We start from the raw sequence: 18188 nt of genomic DNA, 5'->3' as shown, positions 1-18188 counted from the left end.
AATGTGGGGCTCAAATTCACGAACATGAGACCATGAGGTCATGAGATCACGACGTGAGCTGAAGTCAGACACTTATTTTTTTAAAGTTTTATTTTTATTTAAGTAATCTCTTCACCCAACATGGGGCTCAAACTCACGACACCTGAAATCAAGAGTTGCATACTCTTCCAACTGAGCTAGTCAGGTGCTCCTGAAGGAATGCTCTTTAAAAGGAGAAGTTGCATAGTTTTAAAAGACATATTAATTTGTATAAAATAACTTGCTCTGCTATAGACAACGATTAAAAACCACAGTGTTTTCTTTTGGTACTTAAATGACATTTTTGGAGTAAAAATTATCACTAGAGTAATACATGACTCCAACAACAACAAAAAAGGATTTTATTGTATTAAAGAATACTGTATTAATTTGCCAAAGTTTTGTAACTTAGGAAAGGTATTACTACCTTCCTTGGATTTGTACTTTATGTTTTATGACTTAGTATACTATACTGTGGGCAACATCAGAGATGTTCATTAATGAAAATAATCATTACTATTGGGGGAAAAACTAAGAAATTCAAATACTTTCATTACTTTTGCATTACATTTCATTTTCATTACTTTCATTAAAAAATTGTTAAAAAACACACTTTAATAACTACAGGAATGTTAGGATTATAGATAGAGCTTATTACAAAGAGGAAGAAGAATCCTGTACAAAAGGATACTCCTCAGCCAGATATTCCTGTTTATCTTCATGAATGTCTGTAACTTTTAAAACCAAACAGGGGAAGGTGGAGAAGGACATGTAGAACTTTCCGTGTCTTGGCTCTGCCTCACACCATGGGGAAAAGCCTGGCAGCACCTCAGCCCAACGTCAGGACAGCACATGCTCCAGAATGCCCTGTCTGACCAGCTGCTCACACTTCCACCTAGGTAAGAAGTGCTGAGAGGAATCGGGGTGTGGGGGCGTGGGGGGGGGGGGGGGGAAGAGGAGAGAAAAGAAACGATTGGAAAAGAATTTAAAATTACATTTTGCATCATTAAAAAGCAGCAATTTGATTACATATTTTTCAAACAGCTAAGCAGTTAAAAGCTAAACAAGTATATTTGCTACTTTAATCAACTGAAAATTGATGCCACTTAGAACCACACTGAATTCTGATTTTTATAAACAAATTCATAGTTTGCTTAAGTTCAATTTAAACTGAAGAATTCTGCATTCCAGTATGAATTTTGCTTAGTGTCTACATTTTGGGATTTATGCACAGAAAATCCAGGGGTGAGATTCTGTGGCAGTGGATTACAAATGTGACAGCAGTTCGTTAATAAGACCAGGGAAAGGAGAATCTTCCCCATTAAGCTTTCTCTAGTATTGAGTCGGAACATTTATTCTTCTAGTAACAACAGTGGCAACTTTCCTCCTATATTGTACAAGGATTAAAAGTATCTGCAACCTACAACATGGGTGCTGTTCACACACTGCTTGTGACACTGGTATCCAGCTAATGCTTGCCCTCTGTGTCCTCCTAAGAAACCACTCTCCTTCTGAGACAGAAAGGAGCCTTCCTGTCTGACTCCCTCAAAGCACAGAGACTTAAAACGAAATGTTTACTGAAGTCTGGGCTGAGGAGGTGCAAGAAGCAGGGCAGGAAAACTTTCCAAGCTCACAGGTGACCAAAGAAACCTCAAAGAAAAGACAGACATACTTGGGTAAAAACTACAAATGCTACGTCAGAAAAGTATGAGGAAATACTCTTAGAAAGTAACTGCAAGGGCACCTGGGTGTCTGACTCTGGATTTCAGCTCAGGTCATGATCTCACAGTTTACGGGATCAAGCCCCACTCTGAACTGACAGCATGAGCCTGCTTGGGATCCTCTCTCTCTGCCCCTCCACTGCTCACAAGCACGTTATGTGTGCCCTCTCTCTCAAAATAAAGAAATAAAAAAGTAACTGCAGCAGGAGAAACTGTCAAAATTATTCCAGGATGCGCAATGTAGCTCAGTGGCCCTGTGCACCTCACCAGTTCACAGGCCCATTCATTATGAGGCCTGTGACTAAACAAATCCCTCCTGACCAGCCAGGAAGACTCATGGGCTGAAGACACACTGCTGTCTAAACTGTTAAGTGAGGTTTTAAAATGCCTTGAGAACATAAAATGTAAAAAAAAAGGGGGGGAAATTGAGTTGTTCAAGTTATTCTAATACCTACTTTAAAGGGGGAGGAGGTTCTGATTTCTGAACAAACAGAAAATGCTTGCCATATGCACAAGTATAAAGAAATGTATGCTGGGGCGCCTGAGTGGCTCAGTCAGTTGAGTGTCTGACTTGATTCCGACTCAGGTCATGATCCCAGGGTGGTGAGACCTAGCCCAGAGTTGGGCTCTGTGCTGAGTGTGGAGCCTGTTTAATATTCTCTCTCATTCTCCCTCTCCCCCTTTCCCGAGTACACTCTCTCTCCAAAAAAAAAAAAAAAAAAAGGTATGGCAAAAAAATGTTTCCCCTATTAATAAATGATCTACACCAGGTTCTACAGAAAACTGTAGAAAACTGGTTTTAGATGTGGTCAGACATTTTAAAAATCCCTTTAATATCAATTATACTAGATAAATACATAGTAGGTAAAAAAAACATATAAAACTGTTTTCCATTTTTATACCTGAGGGTAGGGCAATACTGAGAGACAAGTCAAAAGCATCTCAAGGGAAAGGCTTCTGCATGGTCCACACAGAGAGTGACAATTGTTTAGTGGGGAGCAGGAAGAGGGACTCAGCTGGTTTCCAACTGCCCCAGGCCCACCTGGGCACTCCAGTGAAAAATCACCGTCTCAGCACACTAGGTGGGGAGATCAGCCACAGAGCTTGAGAAAGAAATTCAAACAGGACGGTGCTGGAGATGCAGTTTTCTCCTGTCTTGCTTTATGAGGATAGCTTTGCTCTTGTGAATCAGAGCTTCCTGCTGGGTCCTACAGAAGGACAGATTTTTATGAGAGCATTTCTTTAGCATCTGCTTTCTATTCATTATTATCCTACTTCGAAGAGGATACTTGGGAAGGAAATTTTTGCCTTACCAACCAAAGATTTTAGGGTCCCCTGAAAATGTGTCTTTAAAATGTTAAAACTTTGGGGCGCCTGGGTGGCTCAGTCGGTTGAACGTCCAACTTCGGCTCAGGTCATGATCTCACAAATCATGAGTTCGAGCCACGCATCGGGCTCTGTGCTGACAGCTCAGAGCCTGGAGCCTGCTTCAGATTCTGTGTCTCCCTCTCTCTGCCCCTCCCCTGCTCATGCTCTGTCTCTCTCTCTCTCCCTCTCAAAAATAATTAAACATTAAAAAAATTTTTTTATTTTTTAGGAAATAAAAGATCCAAGAGTACTAGTAAAATAATTCACCCTAAGGGAACCACATAACCTCAGCATTACTTTGCTCCAGGGCATAAACAAGACATCAATGACTTAAGGGCTTTAGATACTAATTGGCTGAAAACAAAATGGGAAGGAAAGAAAGAGTGGTTTTTATTAGGTCATTTTTTGTCCTACACTAATGTGACTACAAACAATTAAGACAGGATAAAAATAAATCTAGCTAATGTGAATGCATATGAAGTGAAAACTCATCTAATGTGAACTTGATGATTTCTAAGAAAACAATATATTGAGATTCACAATTTCAGTCTTTCTCTATTAAACTATTAGGTTTATATGTTAAATACTTAGAAATTTTTGATCCGTATACTCTTTGCTTGTTAAAGAACTAGGATTTAAAGGGTGATGTACAAGATGAAAGTGAGTGCTTACCACCTTTTTAATAAATTCAAAGAAAGTAGCTAAATCCAACAATTTAACAGGCCCTTAACTAGAACAAACCCGCTTACCCAGAATAAGGCCCATTGTGATAATTTCCCAGGAACATGCTTAGTGTTAAATACATGCGATAATCTAATAAATTAACTTTTTCTTAGTAATATGCAACATTTGCTTCAAGTCTTTATATTCAGAAAATGGCCAAAACAGGGTATCTTATACTAAGCATAATGCTTATGATACAAATGATCATCACAAGGTAACATTTATTTTGCTACTGATTCTAACATTTCCATCATTGAACACTCTTATAAGATTTAAAGTATCTCAAGATGAGAAGTACCTGGCTATTTTTTTTTAATAGGACTGAAGTACCATCATCAACTTCAAATTCTCCATAGTCTTTTAGACACCGCACCTGAAAAGAAAAACTGATGTTTTATCGAAATTATTTTTAATATGTAGTAACCATAAAGTCACTTTCTGTTTGTTTCTTCTCTGTGTACATGGGCCTAGCATTCCTTACTGTGGTCCTCTAGAGATGCCAAATGTCCTGTTTGGATGGGGAGGAAGAAGAATGGCAGATATCCAAATGTATGTGTATGTCTGTGCTGCAACCAAGAAAACCCAGGGAGCTGCAGAGGGAATACAACATCATGTATTGTGTTGCCTCTGCAAATCCTGAAAAATCAAAGTACGTATCTACAAAGAAAAGAAAATGTTTTAGATTGACTCCAACTTGCCTCTTATAGGTTCTTCCAAAAATATAACAATATCTGAGAATAGGACATAGGTAAGTCTCCAAAATGTTTTAAAGAGATTCTTCCAATCTCCTTCAATATGAAGATTCTTTCCCAGGAATAGGTAGAAGTACACCATGAAAGAACAGATGCAGAATCACATCCTAAGTATCAGGAGAGACTCTTGGTCAGAAGGTGGGAGAGTAAAGCAGCCTTTTGAAAACCATGTGTGCAACTGCCAAGATCACCAACTGACTCCAATTCTCAGTGTTGCAACAGGACACCAGGACCACAGTTTTCCTCTCCCATGAGCACTCAGGACTGGAGTTTGTGCTACTGAGTTCTCACATTGCTATGAATGAAGCCAACCCCAACAGCAAGTTCCAGTCTTCTACTTTTCCAGGATAATTTCATGCCCTGATTCCTCTGGAATCTTACTTACCATGACTCCCAAAGGTATTTTACTTAGTTCAAGAAATACTATTTAAGAAAAATCCCTACCACCACTACCACCTTTTTGCTTCTTTAGACTTTTATTATGGAAAATCTCGAACATATTCAAAAGTAAAAATACTAATACAATGAAACTCCATCAACTGGCATCAACAATTATCAAGATGTGGCCAAACTTATTCCCTCACCTACTTCTGGATTATTTTGAAGCAAATCCTGGATACCATTTCATCTATAAATATTTTAGTATCTATTTCTACAAAATAAGATTCTTTTTATTTGTGTATTTATAATTTGTTAGAGGTTTATTAATTTTATCTTGTTCACAAAGAATTAGCTTTTGGTTTCACTGAAAAATTTTTCACTTTTTATTTTAATTCCAGTTAGTTAACATACAATGTTGTATTAGTTTCAGGTATAAGATTCTTTTTAAAAAGCATAATCTCGATACTGTTATCACATCTTATTAATAATTTAAAAAAAAATGTTTATTTATTTTGAGAGAATGAAAAGCTCAGACACACATGTGCATGCATGCAAGTGGGGGAGGGGCAGAGAGAGAGGGAGAGAGAGAATTCTAAGCAGGATCCACCCCACAAAGAGTGAGATCATGACCTCAGCCGAGATCAAAGAGTCAGATGGTTAACCAACTGATCCACCTAGGTGCCCATTAATAATTTTCATATCATGAACTATCCAGTTAGTACCCAAATTTCCCCATTTGTCTCATGAATTTTTTTAAAGCTGCCATGTTCAAATCAGAATCCAACAAAAGCTACACATTACATGTTTCTAACAAGTCTCCACATCTTTTAATCTATACAGTTATTCCCCTTTTCCTTCCTCCCCTTGGCAATTTATTTGTTAAAGTAACTGGGTAGTTTGTTTAGTAGTTTCCCAAAAGCTAGATTTTGTTGTGGATCTTTGTGGGGTCACTTAACATGTTCCTCTATCCCTGAATTTCCTCTAAACTGGAAGTTAGGTCTAGAGGCTGGATCAGATCAGGTTTGATTTTCTGGCAAATGATGTTATTAAGCTCTTCTTCTAAGACCTCATGAAGCACAAAACATCTGGTTGTTCCTTTCTGGATGTTAAGATTGATCAAGCAGGTGTAGGTATTACCTGTACTCATCCATATTCATCATTATCATCTCTACTAACTTTCACCTACCAGTTTTAGAAGCTATTTGCCTCCACACGTTAAGGCTACAAAATGGCATCAATGTAGTTCTTTTATTTCTGCTGTATTAGCCAGAATTCTTCCATGAAGAAGAAATTCCCCAGGGCACCTGGCTGACTCAGTCAGTAGAGCATGCAACTCTTGATCTTGGGGTTGTAAGTTTGAGCTCCATGTTAGGTGCAGAGATTATTTTTTTTTTTTAATTCTTTCAATTTATAAATGTTTATTTTTGAGAGAGACACAGCATGAGCAGGGGAGGGGCAGAGAGAGAGGGAAACACAGAATCCGAAGCAGGCTCCAGGCTCTGAGCTGTAAGCACAGAGACCAACGCGGGGCTTGAACTCACAAACCATGAGATCATGATCTGAGCTGAAGTTGGACACTTAACCAACTGAGCCACCCAGGCACTCCGGGTGTAGAGATTACTTAAAAAATAAACAGAAAGAGGGGCGCCTGGGTGGCTCAGTCGGTTAAGCCTCCGACTTCAGCTCAGGTCACGATCTCGTGGTCCGTGAGTTCGAGCCCCGCGTCGGGCTCTGGGCTGATGGCTCAGAGCCTGGAGCCTGCTTCCGATTCTGTGTCTCCCTCTCTCTCTGCCCCTCCCCCGTTCATGCTCTGTCTCTCTCTGTCTCAAAAATAAATAAAACGTTAAAAAAAATTAAAAAAAAATAAACAGAAAGGAAAGAAATGAAGGAAAGGAAGGAAAGGAAGGAAAGGAAAGGAAAGGAAAGGAAAGAAAGAAAAAGGAAGGAAGGAAGGAAGGAAGGAAGAAAGAAAAAGAAAAGAAAAAGAAAGAAAAAAAAAGAAAGAAAAGGAAGAAAAGAATTTCCCTTGTAAACAATTTGGCTATTTGGCTACCTTGAGACAGAACTCAGGGTACAGTAAAGGCTGATAGAGATGGTTGATCCCATTCTTTTATTTAGCACTTTTCTTTTTTTCTTTTTTAATATTTACTTATTTTTGAAAGAAAGAAACACAGAACAAGGGGCAGAGAGAGAGGGAGACATAGAATCTGAAGCAGGCTCCAGACTCTGAGTTGTCACCATAGAGCCCGATGTGGGGCTCAAACCCATAAACAGAGAGATCATGACTTTAGCCAAAGTCAGATGATTAACCAACTGAGCCACCCAGATGCCCCTATTTACCACTTTTCAAAATAACTTGCATCCCTCATATTCTCTAACGGGAACCAAAAAGATTTTATTTTTTTTAACTGTTGTTATTTGATACCATTATGCATTCATGCTTCTCACATAACTGATGTGATGCAATTCACTGAAGTTAATCATTTTGAGGCTCAGATTATTCCTTCTTTGTCCAATGAGAGATCCTTCAAATCAGCTCCCATGGTTTTAGCACTCCGCTTGCAGTCCTTGATACACTCTGCTTTCTACAAAGACAAGGAATTCCATATGCAGCTTGTGCTTTTACTTAAGACCCTGGAATCAGCCTTTCCCACCTTCCTCCCCCTTGGCCCCACCACCATTAAATCTGGTTTCCTTTAGTGGAAAATGGCATTTGGACTCCAGAACTTGGATGTTCTTGGCACTGGGTTGGTTGTTGTCCGTAGATCTTTCCGGTGGACTAAGAAACATTTTTTTAAAAAGAGAGATAATTCCCTATGAGTCCATGCTGATATTTTGAACTGCAGTTTGGGAATACAAAATTTTCACTTAATTTTTTCATTTTAATATTTGAATCTATTTTTTCTTATTTTGAAAATCTTCTCTTTGACCTCAGCTGCAGCAATTTCTTGCTTGACACGTCACTGAAGTCAAGGGTAATAAAGCAAAAATGAACTACTGGGATCACATCAAGATAAAAAGCTTCTGAACTGCAAAGGAAACAATCAACAAAACTAAAAGACAATCAACAGAATGGGAGAAGGTATTTGCAAATGACATATTGGATAAAGGGTTATTATCCAAAATCTATAAACAACTTAACCAAACTCAACACGTGAAAAACAAATGATCCAGTGAAGAAATGGGCAGAAGACATGAATAGACACTTTTCCAAAGAAGATATCCAGATGGCTAACAGACACATGAAAAGATGCTCAACATCACCTATTATCAGGGAAATACAAATCAAAACCACAGAGATACCACCTCACACCGGTCAGAGTGGCTAAAATTAACAACTCAGGAAACAACAGATGCTGGTGAGGATGTGGAGAAACGGGAACCCTCTTGCACTGTTGGTGGGAATGCAAACTGGTGCAGCCACTCTGGAAAACAGTCTGGAGGTTCCTCAAAAAATTTAAAATAGAACTACACTATGACCCAGCAATAGCACTACTAGGAATTTATCCAAAGGATACAGCAGTGCTGATCCATAGGGGCACATGTACCCCAATGTTTACAGCAGTGCTTTCAACAATAGTCAAATTATGGAAAGAGCCCAAATATTCATCAATTGATGAATGGATAAAGAAGATGTGAATAAAGAAGATAAAGAATGGATAAAGAAGATTTATATATATAATGGACTACTACTTGACAATGAGAAAGAATGAAATCCTGCCATCTGCAACAATGTGAATGGAACTAGAGGGTACTATGCTAAGTGAAATAAGTCAGTCAGAGAAAGACGGATATCATATGTTTTCACTCATATGTGGAACTTGAGAAACTTACCAGAAGACTATGGGAGTAAGGAAGGGGGAAAAATAGTTTCAGAGAGGGAGGCAAACCATAAGAGATTCTTAAATACAGAGAACAAACTGAGAGTTGAGGGAGAGGGTGGGGGAGAGGGGAAAATGGGTGATGGGCATTGAGGAGGCCATGAGTTGGGATGAGCACTGGGTGTTGTATGTAAGTGATGAATAATGGGAATCTACCCCCAAAACCAAGAGCATACTATGTACACTGTATGTTAGTTAACTTGACAAAAAATTACATTAAACATAAAATAAAATAAAATAAAATAAAATAAAATAAAATAAAACAAAATAAAATAACAAAATAACATAAAATAAGAAAAGAAAAGAAAAAAGGAAAAAGAAAATCTTGGCTACTGGTGACATTACTTTTTTGCTTGATTTGTCAATATATAAAATGTTTCAAAAGAACAGTAATGACATTACTAATAATATGATTACTATACTAAAAACAGTTTAAAATTTCTTTGCAATTCTTTTCATCTTTTTAAAAAAATTTTTTAAATTTTTATTTTTGAGAGAGAGAGAGAGAGAGAGAGAGAGAGAGAAAGAGCAGGGGAGGGGCAGAGAGAGAAGGAGACACAGGATTCAAAGCAGATTCCAGGCTCCGAGCTGTCAGCACAGAGCCTGATGTGGGGCTCGAACCCACGAACCACGAGATCATGACCTGAGCTGAAGTTGGACACTTAACCGACTGAGCCACCCAGGCACCCCCATTTTTTAAATAATGTTAAAAAATTTTTTTTTAAATGTTCTTTTCATCTTTTTTTAAGTTTATTTATTTTTGAGAGAGAAAATGCACATGCACTCACATGTGCCATGCAGCAAAGGGGCAGAGAGAGAGGGAGACAGAGAATCAGAAGCAGGCTCTGTGCTATCAGTACAGAACCCAATGCAGAGCTCAAACTTGTGTACTGTGAGATCATGACCTGAGCCAAAGTCCAAAGCTTAACTGACTGAGCCACCCAGGCACCCCTGTAATTCTTTTCATCCTCAGAACACATCCATTGGGGGTGTGGGTGCCTGGGTGACTGAGTCAATTGGTTAAGCGTTCAACTCTTGATTCTGGCTCAGGTCATGATCTCACGGTTCATGAGATAGAGCCCTGCATCGGGTTCTGTGCTGGCAACATGGAGCCTGCTTAAGACTCTCTCTCAAAATAAATAAATAAGCTTAAAAAAAAAAAAAAAAAAAAAACTAAAATAATTCCTGTTTGACTAATCTACCAACTTGAAACACAGGTTCATTTTTGTTCTGCTTTCAAAATCTGTAGGTTGGTTTTCTACTTTAACTTTTTAATATGTAAAATATATACATGTTTCCAAAGTTAACACTGTGTAAATAGGTATGTTCAGAAAATTTTCAAAAAAAGAAAAGAAAAGAAAACAATTTTCACTATTCTATCCTATTCCCGCCATCCCCCTACAGGTAACATTTTTGGTTTGGATGTATGTTTCTTTCTGTTTCAAGTTAAGTTAATAAATATTCATACATACCCCTCATTTTAGATAAAAGTCAGCACAATTTATTCATTAAAGAAAAACCCATTTTAAAAGGTATTCTTACTTCTATATATAGGCTTTTCGGAGGTTTCATATCTTGTGTGATGTCCAAACCTCCATCTCCTCCCAGTGACCTCATATAAGTAGCAAGGGACTTTTTATAATGATTGAACCACTCCATCTGCAAACAAGATGATCATTTGACAAAATTAGAAGAAAGAAACTTGCAAAAACTGTATACTCATCCTTTTATAAATAGCACCTTTCCCCACATGGATCATTACTGACCATTCATTCATTTAAACTACAAGTATTGCTTGCTGTGAACCAGGCCCTGTTCTGGGTATTTAGGATGGATCATTTACCAAGTGAACAAAAATCTCCATTCTCACAGAATTTATATGCCAGCATACTTAAACACAGACCAGAAGCAGAACCATGAAAAATATACCATTTCAGAATTATGATCTCTCCAAATTGTATTGATGGTTTTTCTGAAAACCATAAAACCCTGCTGAGAAAAACACCCAAGTATTTATCACTGATGAGTGGATAAGGTATGTATATCTGTACAATGGAATATTATTTAGCCACACATCAGAATAGAGTTCTGATAATGTCAGTAACATAGATAATCTTAAAAACATGCTAACTGAAAGGCACAAAAGGCCACGTATTACATAATTCCACCTATATGAAAAACCCATAGTAGTCAAATCTATAAAGAGAGAAAGTAGATTAGTAATCTCCAGGGGCTGGGAAGAGAGGAGAAAACATGAAATAACTGATAATGGATACACAGTTTCTTTTGGGGGTGATGAAAATGTCTTGGAATAAGATGTTGTTAGTAGATGCACAACTCTGAATATACTAAAAAACACTGAATTGGATACTTTAAAAGAGTACATTTTATGCATGTAAATTTTGCCTCAGTAAATCTGTTAATTTTTTTCATTGTTGAAACATATTACAGACCTAAATATATGGAGGGATTACCACATTCACAATTCAGTATTATAATATCAACTCATCTATGTATTCAATTCAATCTCAATCAAAATCTCATTTAACAAAAAATAGAACCTGACAAATTGAGTCTAAAATTTACATGGAAATTCAAAGGGCCCAAAACAGTTGAGACAATTGAAAAAGAAGAACAAGATGGGTATGCTTGCTCAACTTATAAAGGTACAATACAGAACTGGCATAAGGACAAATAAATTAAAAGAACACAAGGGAAAGTCTCCTATCCTAAATCCCCAGATATACTGATACTCAATTTATGAAAAAAAGTGGTACCATGCACAGAGCAATGGGGAAAGGAGGTCCTCCTTTCCAATTAAATGGTGCTGGATCATCTCAATATCCATATCCAAAATGCAAGCTGACTTTTAACATTATATACAAAAACCAATGCCACTACTGTAGATGTCCTTGTGAAAGGTAAAACAACATAGCTCTTAAGAAACTACACAGAAAAACACCTTCATAACCCTCATTAGAAAGTGTGTGTGTATGTATGTGTGTACACATGCATGCAACCTCAGGTTCAATAATGCACCTGAATGACTCACAAAGCTCTAGAAAGCACTACACTTACAATCACAATTTTACCACAGCGAGAGGGATAATAATCAGAACCAGCCAAAGGAAGACACACAGAGTGAGCTCTGGGAGGGTACTAGAGGGGCCAAGGGCAGGTCACCCCAAAATGGGCCACTTTGGCATGAAGACTATTTTGAGTTAAAAAGTAGATTCAGGGGTGCCTGGATGGCTCAGTAGATTAAGCGTCCAGACTTCAGCTCAGGTCATGATCTCACAGTTCGTGAGTTCAAGCCCGGTGTCGAGCTCTGTACTGACAGCTCAGAGCCTGGAGCCTGTTTCAGATTTGGTTTCCCTTTCTCTTTGTCCCTCCCCTATTCATGCTACGTCTCTCTCTCAAAAATAAACATTAAAATTTTTTTTCAAAAAAATAAATAAATAAACCAGCATATTCAGGAAAAGCTCTTTACCTCCCCTACAACTGCCTTAAAAAAATTTAGATAGAGGACCTGCTCTAGGAAGAGAGCTACCACCATAGACAACTATATTATGCTATGGACAAGGTATGGTAGACAAGGAAGAACCTAGCAAGGACAGTTTGATGCAAGTCCTCTCTTTGTTTCATTGTTTCTGTGGGCCCAACAAAGATCTGTTTACCAAATATCTGCTCTTTTTCATTCTTCCTAAGGATTACTTACATTCTTTCCCTTTGAAGTCCTAAACCCCTAACTCTTAGGGGGCCTGGTTGGCTCAGCCAGTAGAGCATGTGTCTGTTGATCTGAGTCTTGAGTTCAAGACCCATGCTGAGTATAGACCTTACTTTAAGAAAAAACAAAAACAAAACATGTATACCTCATTTTGCCTCACTATCTTTGGAATTTCCATGTCTGTGTGGATTCCCAGTATGTATGAAGTTAAATTTGATTTTTCTCCTGTGTTAAATTCGACTCTTAGTCTGGCTAGGACCTTGAAGAGAACAGGACATTCTTATTCCCTGACAGTAAGCAAACATGAAGCTCTAGGGTCCTCTCCCTATAGAATCATGACACATCATACTCTTGGCACAATGATGTGTAACAGTACACACAAAGCACTATCGACCAGGGAGGCTCACACAAGCTTTGGTGTCCAGAATTTTTACTGGGGTCTCATCACACACGCACCATTGCTTGAATCACTATCCATGTGACTGAGCGCCATCTCTAACTCCCCTCTCCTCTCTGGAAGTTGGACTGACATTAAGAGATTCAAAGTCTCAAACCAAAGAAGATAGCAGGAACCCCTGAATTTATAGCCATTTAGTCACAAGGGAGAGTGGCCCTGGGAACACCCAAAACCTGTGGCAGGTGTCTGCAGAGGGCAGTCTTAGCCCATCAAGTTCAGTCTAACTCTACATAGTGTCAGAAGCTACTGCAAACCTGCTACAGGTAAGTACTACCATCCTCATTTTGTAAATGAGGGAATTCAGGCATAGAGAGAACTCAAGTAACTTGCCCAAGATTAGATAGTGACAAGGACAATGTCTGAACCTAGGTTTACTTGACTCTAGTCCTGTGTCCTTAAATACTGGGCTAGCTCTGTGCCTTAGTGACTGGACAAATGAAGAGTATTCATGTTGACTAGGAAAGGGCATGCGCACATGCACACATACACACTCATCTAAATAATAATGCCAGTTTTTAATCCTACTGATGCATCACTAATAAGTAACATAATGGGACCCTTTACTTTGTCAATAACAGAAGTTTCCACATAGCACTTAGAATTACTCCTAAATTCTTATCACAGTATATACCAAATAAATACAAGCCAAAAATTGCTGAAAAACAGATGTTAAACACAAAGAGAAATACTGTAAATACTTTCACAGGACAATGCCAGAACCAGCATTTTCCAGATCAGAAACGAGAACAACAGTGCTAACTTACTTCTTCAGCAGACATGTGAAACCGTAAAGCATTTGGCAAGACGCTGCCATACTCCCACCTGAGTGCTCTGATCCGAAGCAGTCGATCATACCTAGGACAAGAAGGTATGAGACCACATAACTATAAGAAGACACCTTTGGGACAACAGGGATACACAAATATGGACAGGACAGGTGTGGTGAAGGCTTCTTCATTTCTCAATGTTTGCGAACGGTACAGTGGTCATGTGAAAAAAGATCCAAAAAGGACCTTATTTCTTAGAGATGCATACTAAAATATTCAGTGGTAAAAGGCCATGATGTTCTACATTAATTTAGCACAGAAAAATAAAACAAGATGAAGCAAATATGGCAAAATGTTAAAAATTGTTAAACTTAGATGATGGCTCCCTGGAGGGGGGGGGGGGAGGTTTATAATATTCTTCATAATATTCTAGTTTTATGAAAACTGCATTTTTCATGATTAAAAAAATCATAATGGAAAAAAGATAAGTATTTAGAATGCTTGCCCAGGAAAAACAAATGTAAGAATTTCTGTTATCCTTTCAAAATGGTTAATTAGGAAACCACATGCAAAATCCTCCATTGTTTCCTGCCACTCCAAGCAAAAACTGAGAAGCTTACAGGTATGCTACAGCACAGCGTCGATTTCTTAACAAGGAACAGTGTCGAAATTTGATGGTTGGTATCAAATCACTTTGTCCACCTGATTTCACTTCATTCCTGGGAAGAACATTTAAAGAAAAGAACATTAAAAAAGAAAAAGAAGAAGAAAAGAATGAATATGTATTTTTAGCTAAGTAAAATTTTCAAAGCCAACTGACAAAGGACTTCCATGTTTGTTTTTGCCCATTTATATAATCAACAGTTAATGTAACCAAATAGTACCTGCCTCCACATCAGAGCTTTTATTATGTTAAAAGATAAAAAAGCCAAAAGCTAACTAATTTACTTAAGATCACGCTATTAGCATTTCATTTAACCATTTGGTATTTTGCATTTTTGCATACTGATTAATCTCAATTGTTTTCAAAAGACATAGTGTTAACTCACCTTTTGGAATTCCTTTATCATGCTAGTATAAGAGACAAGCCTAACATCATGGTTTAAGATTATGGTCTTTTATCATGTTTTTATTTTAAAAGGAACTACTCTTCCAAATCCTTGGAATAAAGTGAGCTAAAACGGAGTCAAAATGGTCCTTCACTCATCCCACAAATATTTATTGATCTTCAACTACATGCATGTCCTATACTTCAGTGTTCTTCACAGAGAGGGAAAAGTTTTGGTTTTACCCTATAAAATGTACATCTCCTTAGATATTAACTAAGTATCACATTTAAAAACCAGATTAATTAATGGGCACAGAGTTTCAGTATTACAGGATGAAGCGTTATGAGGATGAATGGTGCAGATAGCTGTGTAACATTATGCACGTATTTAATACTATTGAATATGCACTAAAATGATTAAGATGACAAATTTGTTATTTGTATTTTACCGTAAAAAAATAGGAAAAAAAACAAAAATAAAAACAAAACAAGAGGGAAGTATATAATAAATTAAGAGGGAAGTATGTAGCAATTCAGACCTTCCTAAAGAAGGAAAAAAATGTCTCATACACAACCTAACCTCACACCTAAAGGAGATGGAAAAAGAACAACAAATAAAACCCAAAACTAGCAGAAGAGAAATAATAAAGATTAGAGCAGAAATCAATGATATCAAAATAAAAAAGCCAGTAGAACAGATCAATGAAACCAGCAGCTGGTTCTTTGAAAGAATTAACAAAATTGATAAACCCATAGCTAGATTTATTAAAAAGAAAAAGGATTCAAGTAAATCATGAATGAAAAGAGGAGAGATGACAACCAACACTGCGGAAATACAATCATTAATAAGAGAATATTATGAACAATTATATGCCAACGAATTGGGCAATCTGGAAAAAACGGGTAAATTCCTAGAAACATATAAACTACCAAAACTGAAAACAGGAAGAAATAGAAAATTTGAACAGACCCATACCCAGTAAAGAAATTGAATCCAACAAACAAGAGTCCAGGGCCGGATGGCTTTCCAGGGGAACTCTACCAAACATTTAATGAAGAGTTAACACCTATTCTCTTGAAACTGTTCCAAAAAATAGAAATGGAAGGAAAACTTCCAAATTCATTCTATGAAGCCAGCATTACACTGATTCCAAAACCAGACAAAGACTCCATTAAAAAGGAGAACTACTGACCAATTTCCCTGATGAACATGGATGCAAAAATTCTCAACAAGATACTAGCAAACTGAATCCAACAATACATTAAAATAATTATTCACCACCATCAAGTGGGGTTTATTCCTGGGCTGCAGGACTGGTTAAAGATCCCCAAAATAATCAACGTGGTACAGTACATTAATAAAAGAAAGGATAAGAACCACATGATTCTCTCAATAGGTACAGAAAAAGCATTTCACAAAATACAGCATCGTTCCTTGATAAAAACGCTCACAAAACCCTCTTTAGGGACAAAGGGATCATGCCTCAAGTTCATAATGGCCATATACAAAAGACCCACAGCTAACATCATCCTCAACGGGGAAAAACAGAGCTTTCCTCCTAAGGTCAGGAATATGACAGGGATGTACACTCTCACCACTGTTGTTCAACAAAGTGTTGGAAGGCCTAGCCTCAGCAATCAGACAACACAAAGAAGTCAAACTTTCAGTCTTCACAGATGACATGATACTGTACGTGGAAAACCTCCACCAAAAAACTGCTAGAACTGATACATGAATTCAGCAAAGTCTTAGGACATAAAATTAACGTACGAAAATCAGTTGCATTTCTATACACCAATAATGAAGCAGCAGAAAGAGGAATCGAGGAATCAATCTCATTTTCAATTGCCCCCAAAACCTTAAAATACCTAGGAATAAACCTAACCAAAGAGGTAAAAGATCTGTACACTGAAAATTATAGACAGATTATGAAAGAAACTGAAGAAGACATAAAGAAATGGAAAAACATTCCATGCTTATGGTTTGGAAGAACAAATATTGTTAAAATGTCAATACTACCCAAAGCAATTTGCATATTCAATGCAATCCCTATCAAAACAACACCAGCATTCTTCACAGAGCTAGAACAAACAATCCTAAAATTTGTATGGAACCAGAAAAGACCTCAAATAGCCAAAGTAATGTTGAAAAAGAAAACCAAAGCTGGATGTTTCACAATTCCGGACTTCAAGCTGTATTACAAAGCTATAATCATCAATACAGCATGGCACTGGCACAAAAACAGACACTCGGATCAAGGGAATAGAATAGAGAACCCAGAGATGGACCCACAAATGTATGGCTAACTAATCTTCAACAAAGCAGGAAAGACTATCCAGTGGAAAAAAGACAGTCTCTTCAGCAAATGGTGTTGGGAAAACTGGACAGTGACATGCACACAAATGAACTGGACCACTTTCTTACATCATACACAAAAATAAACTCAAAATGATGAAAGATCTAAACGTAAGATAGGAAACCATCAAAATCCTAGAGGAAAAAACAGGCAACAATCTCTTTGACCTTGGGAGCAGGAACTTCTTACTAGACATGTCTCTGGAGACAAGGGAAACAAAAGCAAAAATGACCTATCGGGACCTCATCAAGATGAAAATCTTCTGCACAGCAAAGTAAATAATTAACAAAACTAAAAGGTAACTGACAGAATGGGAGAAGATATTTGCAAATGACATATCAGATAAACGGTTAGTACCCAAAATGTATAAAGAACATATCAAACTAGGGGCGCCTGGGTGGCTCAGTCAGTGAAGCATCTGATTCTCAGTTTCAGCTCCGGTCATGATCTTATGTTTTGTGAGTCGAGCCCTGCATCGGGCTCCAAGCTGACAGTGAGGGGCCTGCTTGGGATTCTCTCTCTCCCTCTCTCTCTGCCCCTCCCTTGCTTACTCTGTCTCTCTCAAAATGAATAAACGTAAAAAAATTTTTTTTTAATTAAAGAAAAAAATAAAGAACATATCAAATTCAACACCCAAAAAACAAATAACCCAGTGAAGAAATGGGCAGAAGACACAAATAGACACTTTTCCAAAGAAGACATCCAGATGGCAAACAGACACCTGAAAAGATGCTCAACATCATTCATCATCAGGGAAATGAAAATCAAAACCACAATGAGGTGCCACCTCACACCTGTCAGAATGGCTAAAATGAACAATCAGGAAACAACAGATGTTGGTGAGGATGCAGAGAAATAGGAACACTTTTGCACTGCTGGTGGGAATGCAAACAGGTACAGCCATTCTGGACAACAGCAGGGAGGTTCCTTAAAAAAATTAAAAACAGAACTACCCTACAACCCCACAATTGCACCCTTGTATTTAAAA

General features: G+C 37.7%; 1 protein-coding gene across 5 annotated transcripts in view; it reads right to left on the bottom strand.

Moving 5' to 3' along the window:
• Window positions 1-357: 357 nt before the first annotated feature.
• Window positions 358-18188, bottom strand: part of GINS1 (GINS complex subunit 1) — a 28610-nt gene continuing 10779 nt past the window's right edge. For 2 of the 5 annotated variants that reach the window (XM_042931805.1, XM_042931801.1), the window contains exons 3-8: window positions 14416-14514; window positions 13793-13883; window positions 10387-10503; window positions 4129-4203; window positions 2782-2947; window positions 842-927 (exon numbers count right to left, since the gene is read on the bottom strand). In XM_042931805.1, coding sequence (XP_042787739.1) covers window positions 2831-2947; window positions 4129-4203; window positions 10387-10503; window positions 13793-13883; window positions 14416-14514 — 499 coding nt within the window. In that variant the 3' untranslated portion in view covers window positions 842-927; window positions 2782-2830. Of the gene's footprint in view, window positions 928-2781; window positions 2948-4127; window positions 4204-7388; window positions 7549-10386; window positions 10504-13792; window positions 13884-14415; window positions 14515-18188 lie in introns of those variants that run through there. The other 3 variants (XM_042931802.1, XM_042931804.1, XR_006200600.1) reach the window with 3 other exon arrangements.

Source organism: Panthera leo, chromosome A3 (genome assembly GCF_018350215.1).
Source record: "Panthera leo isolate Ple1 chromosome A3, P.leo_Ple1_pat1.1, whole genome shotgun sequence".
Classification (NCBI taxonomy): Eukaryota; Metazoa; Chordata; class Mammalia; order Carnivora; family Felidae; genus Panthera; species Panthera leo.
This window is presented reverse-complemented; position numbering and strand designations above follow the sequence as displayed.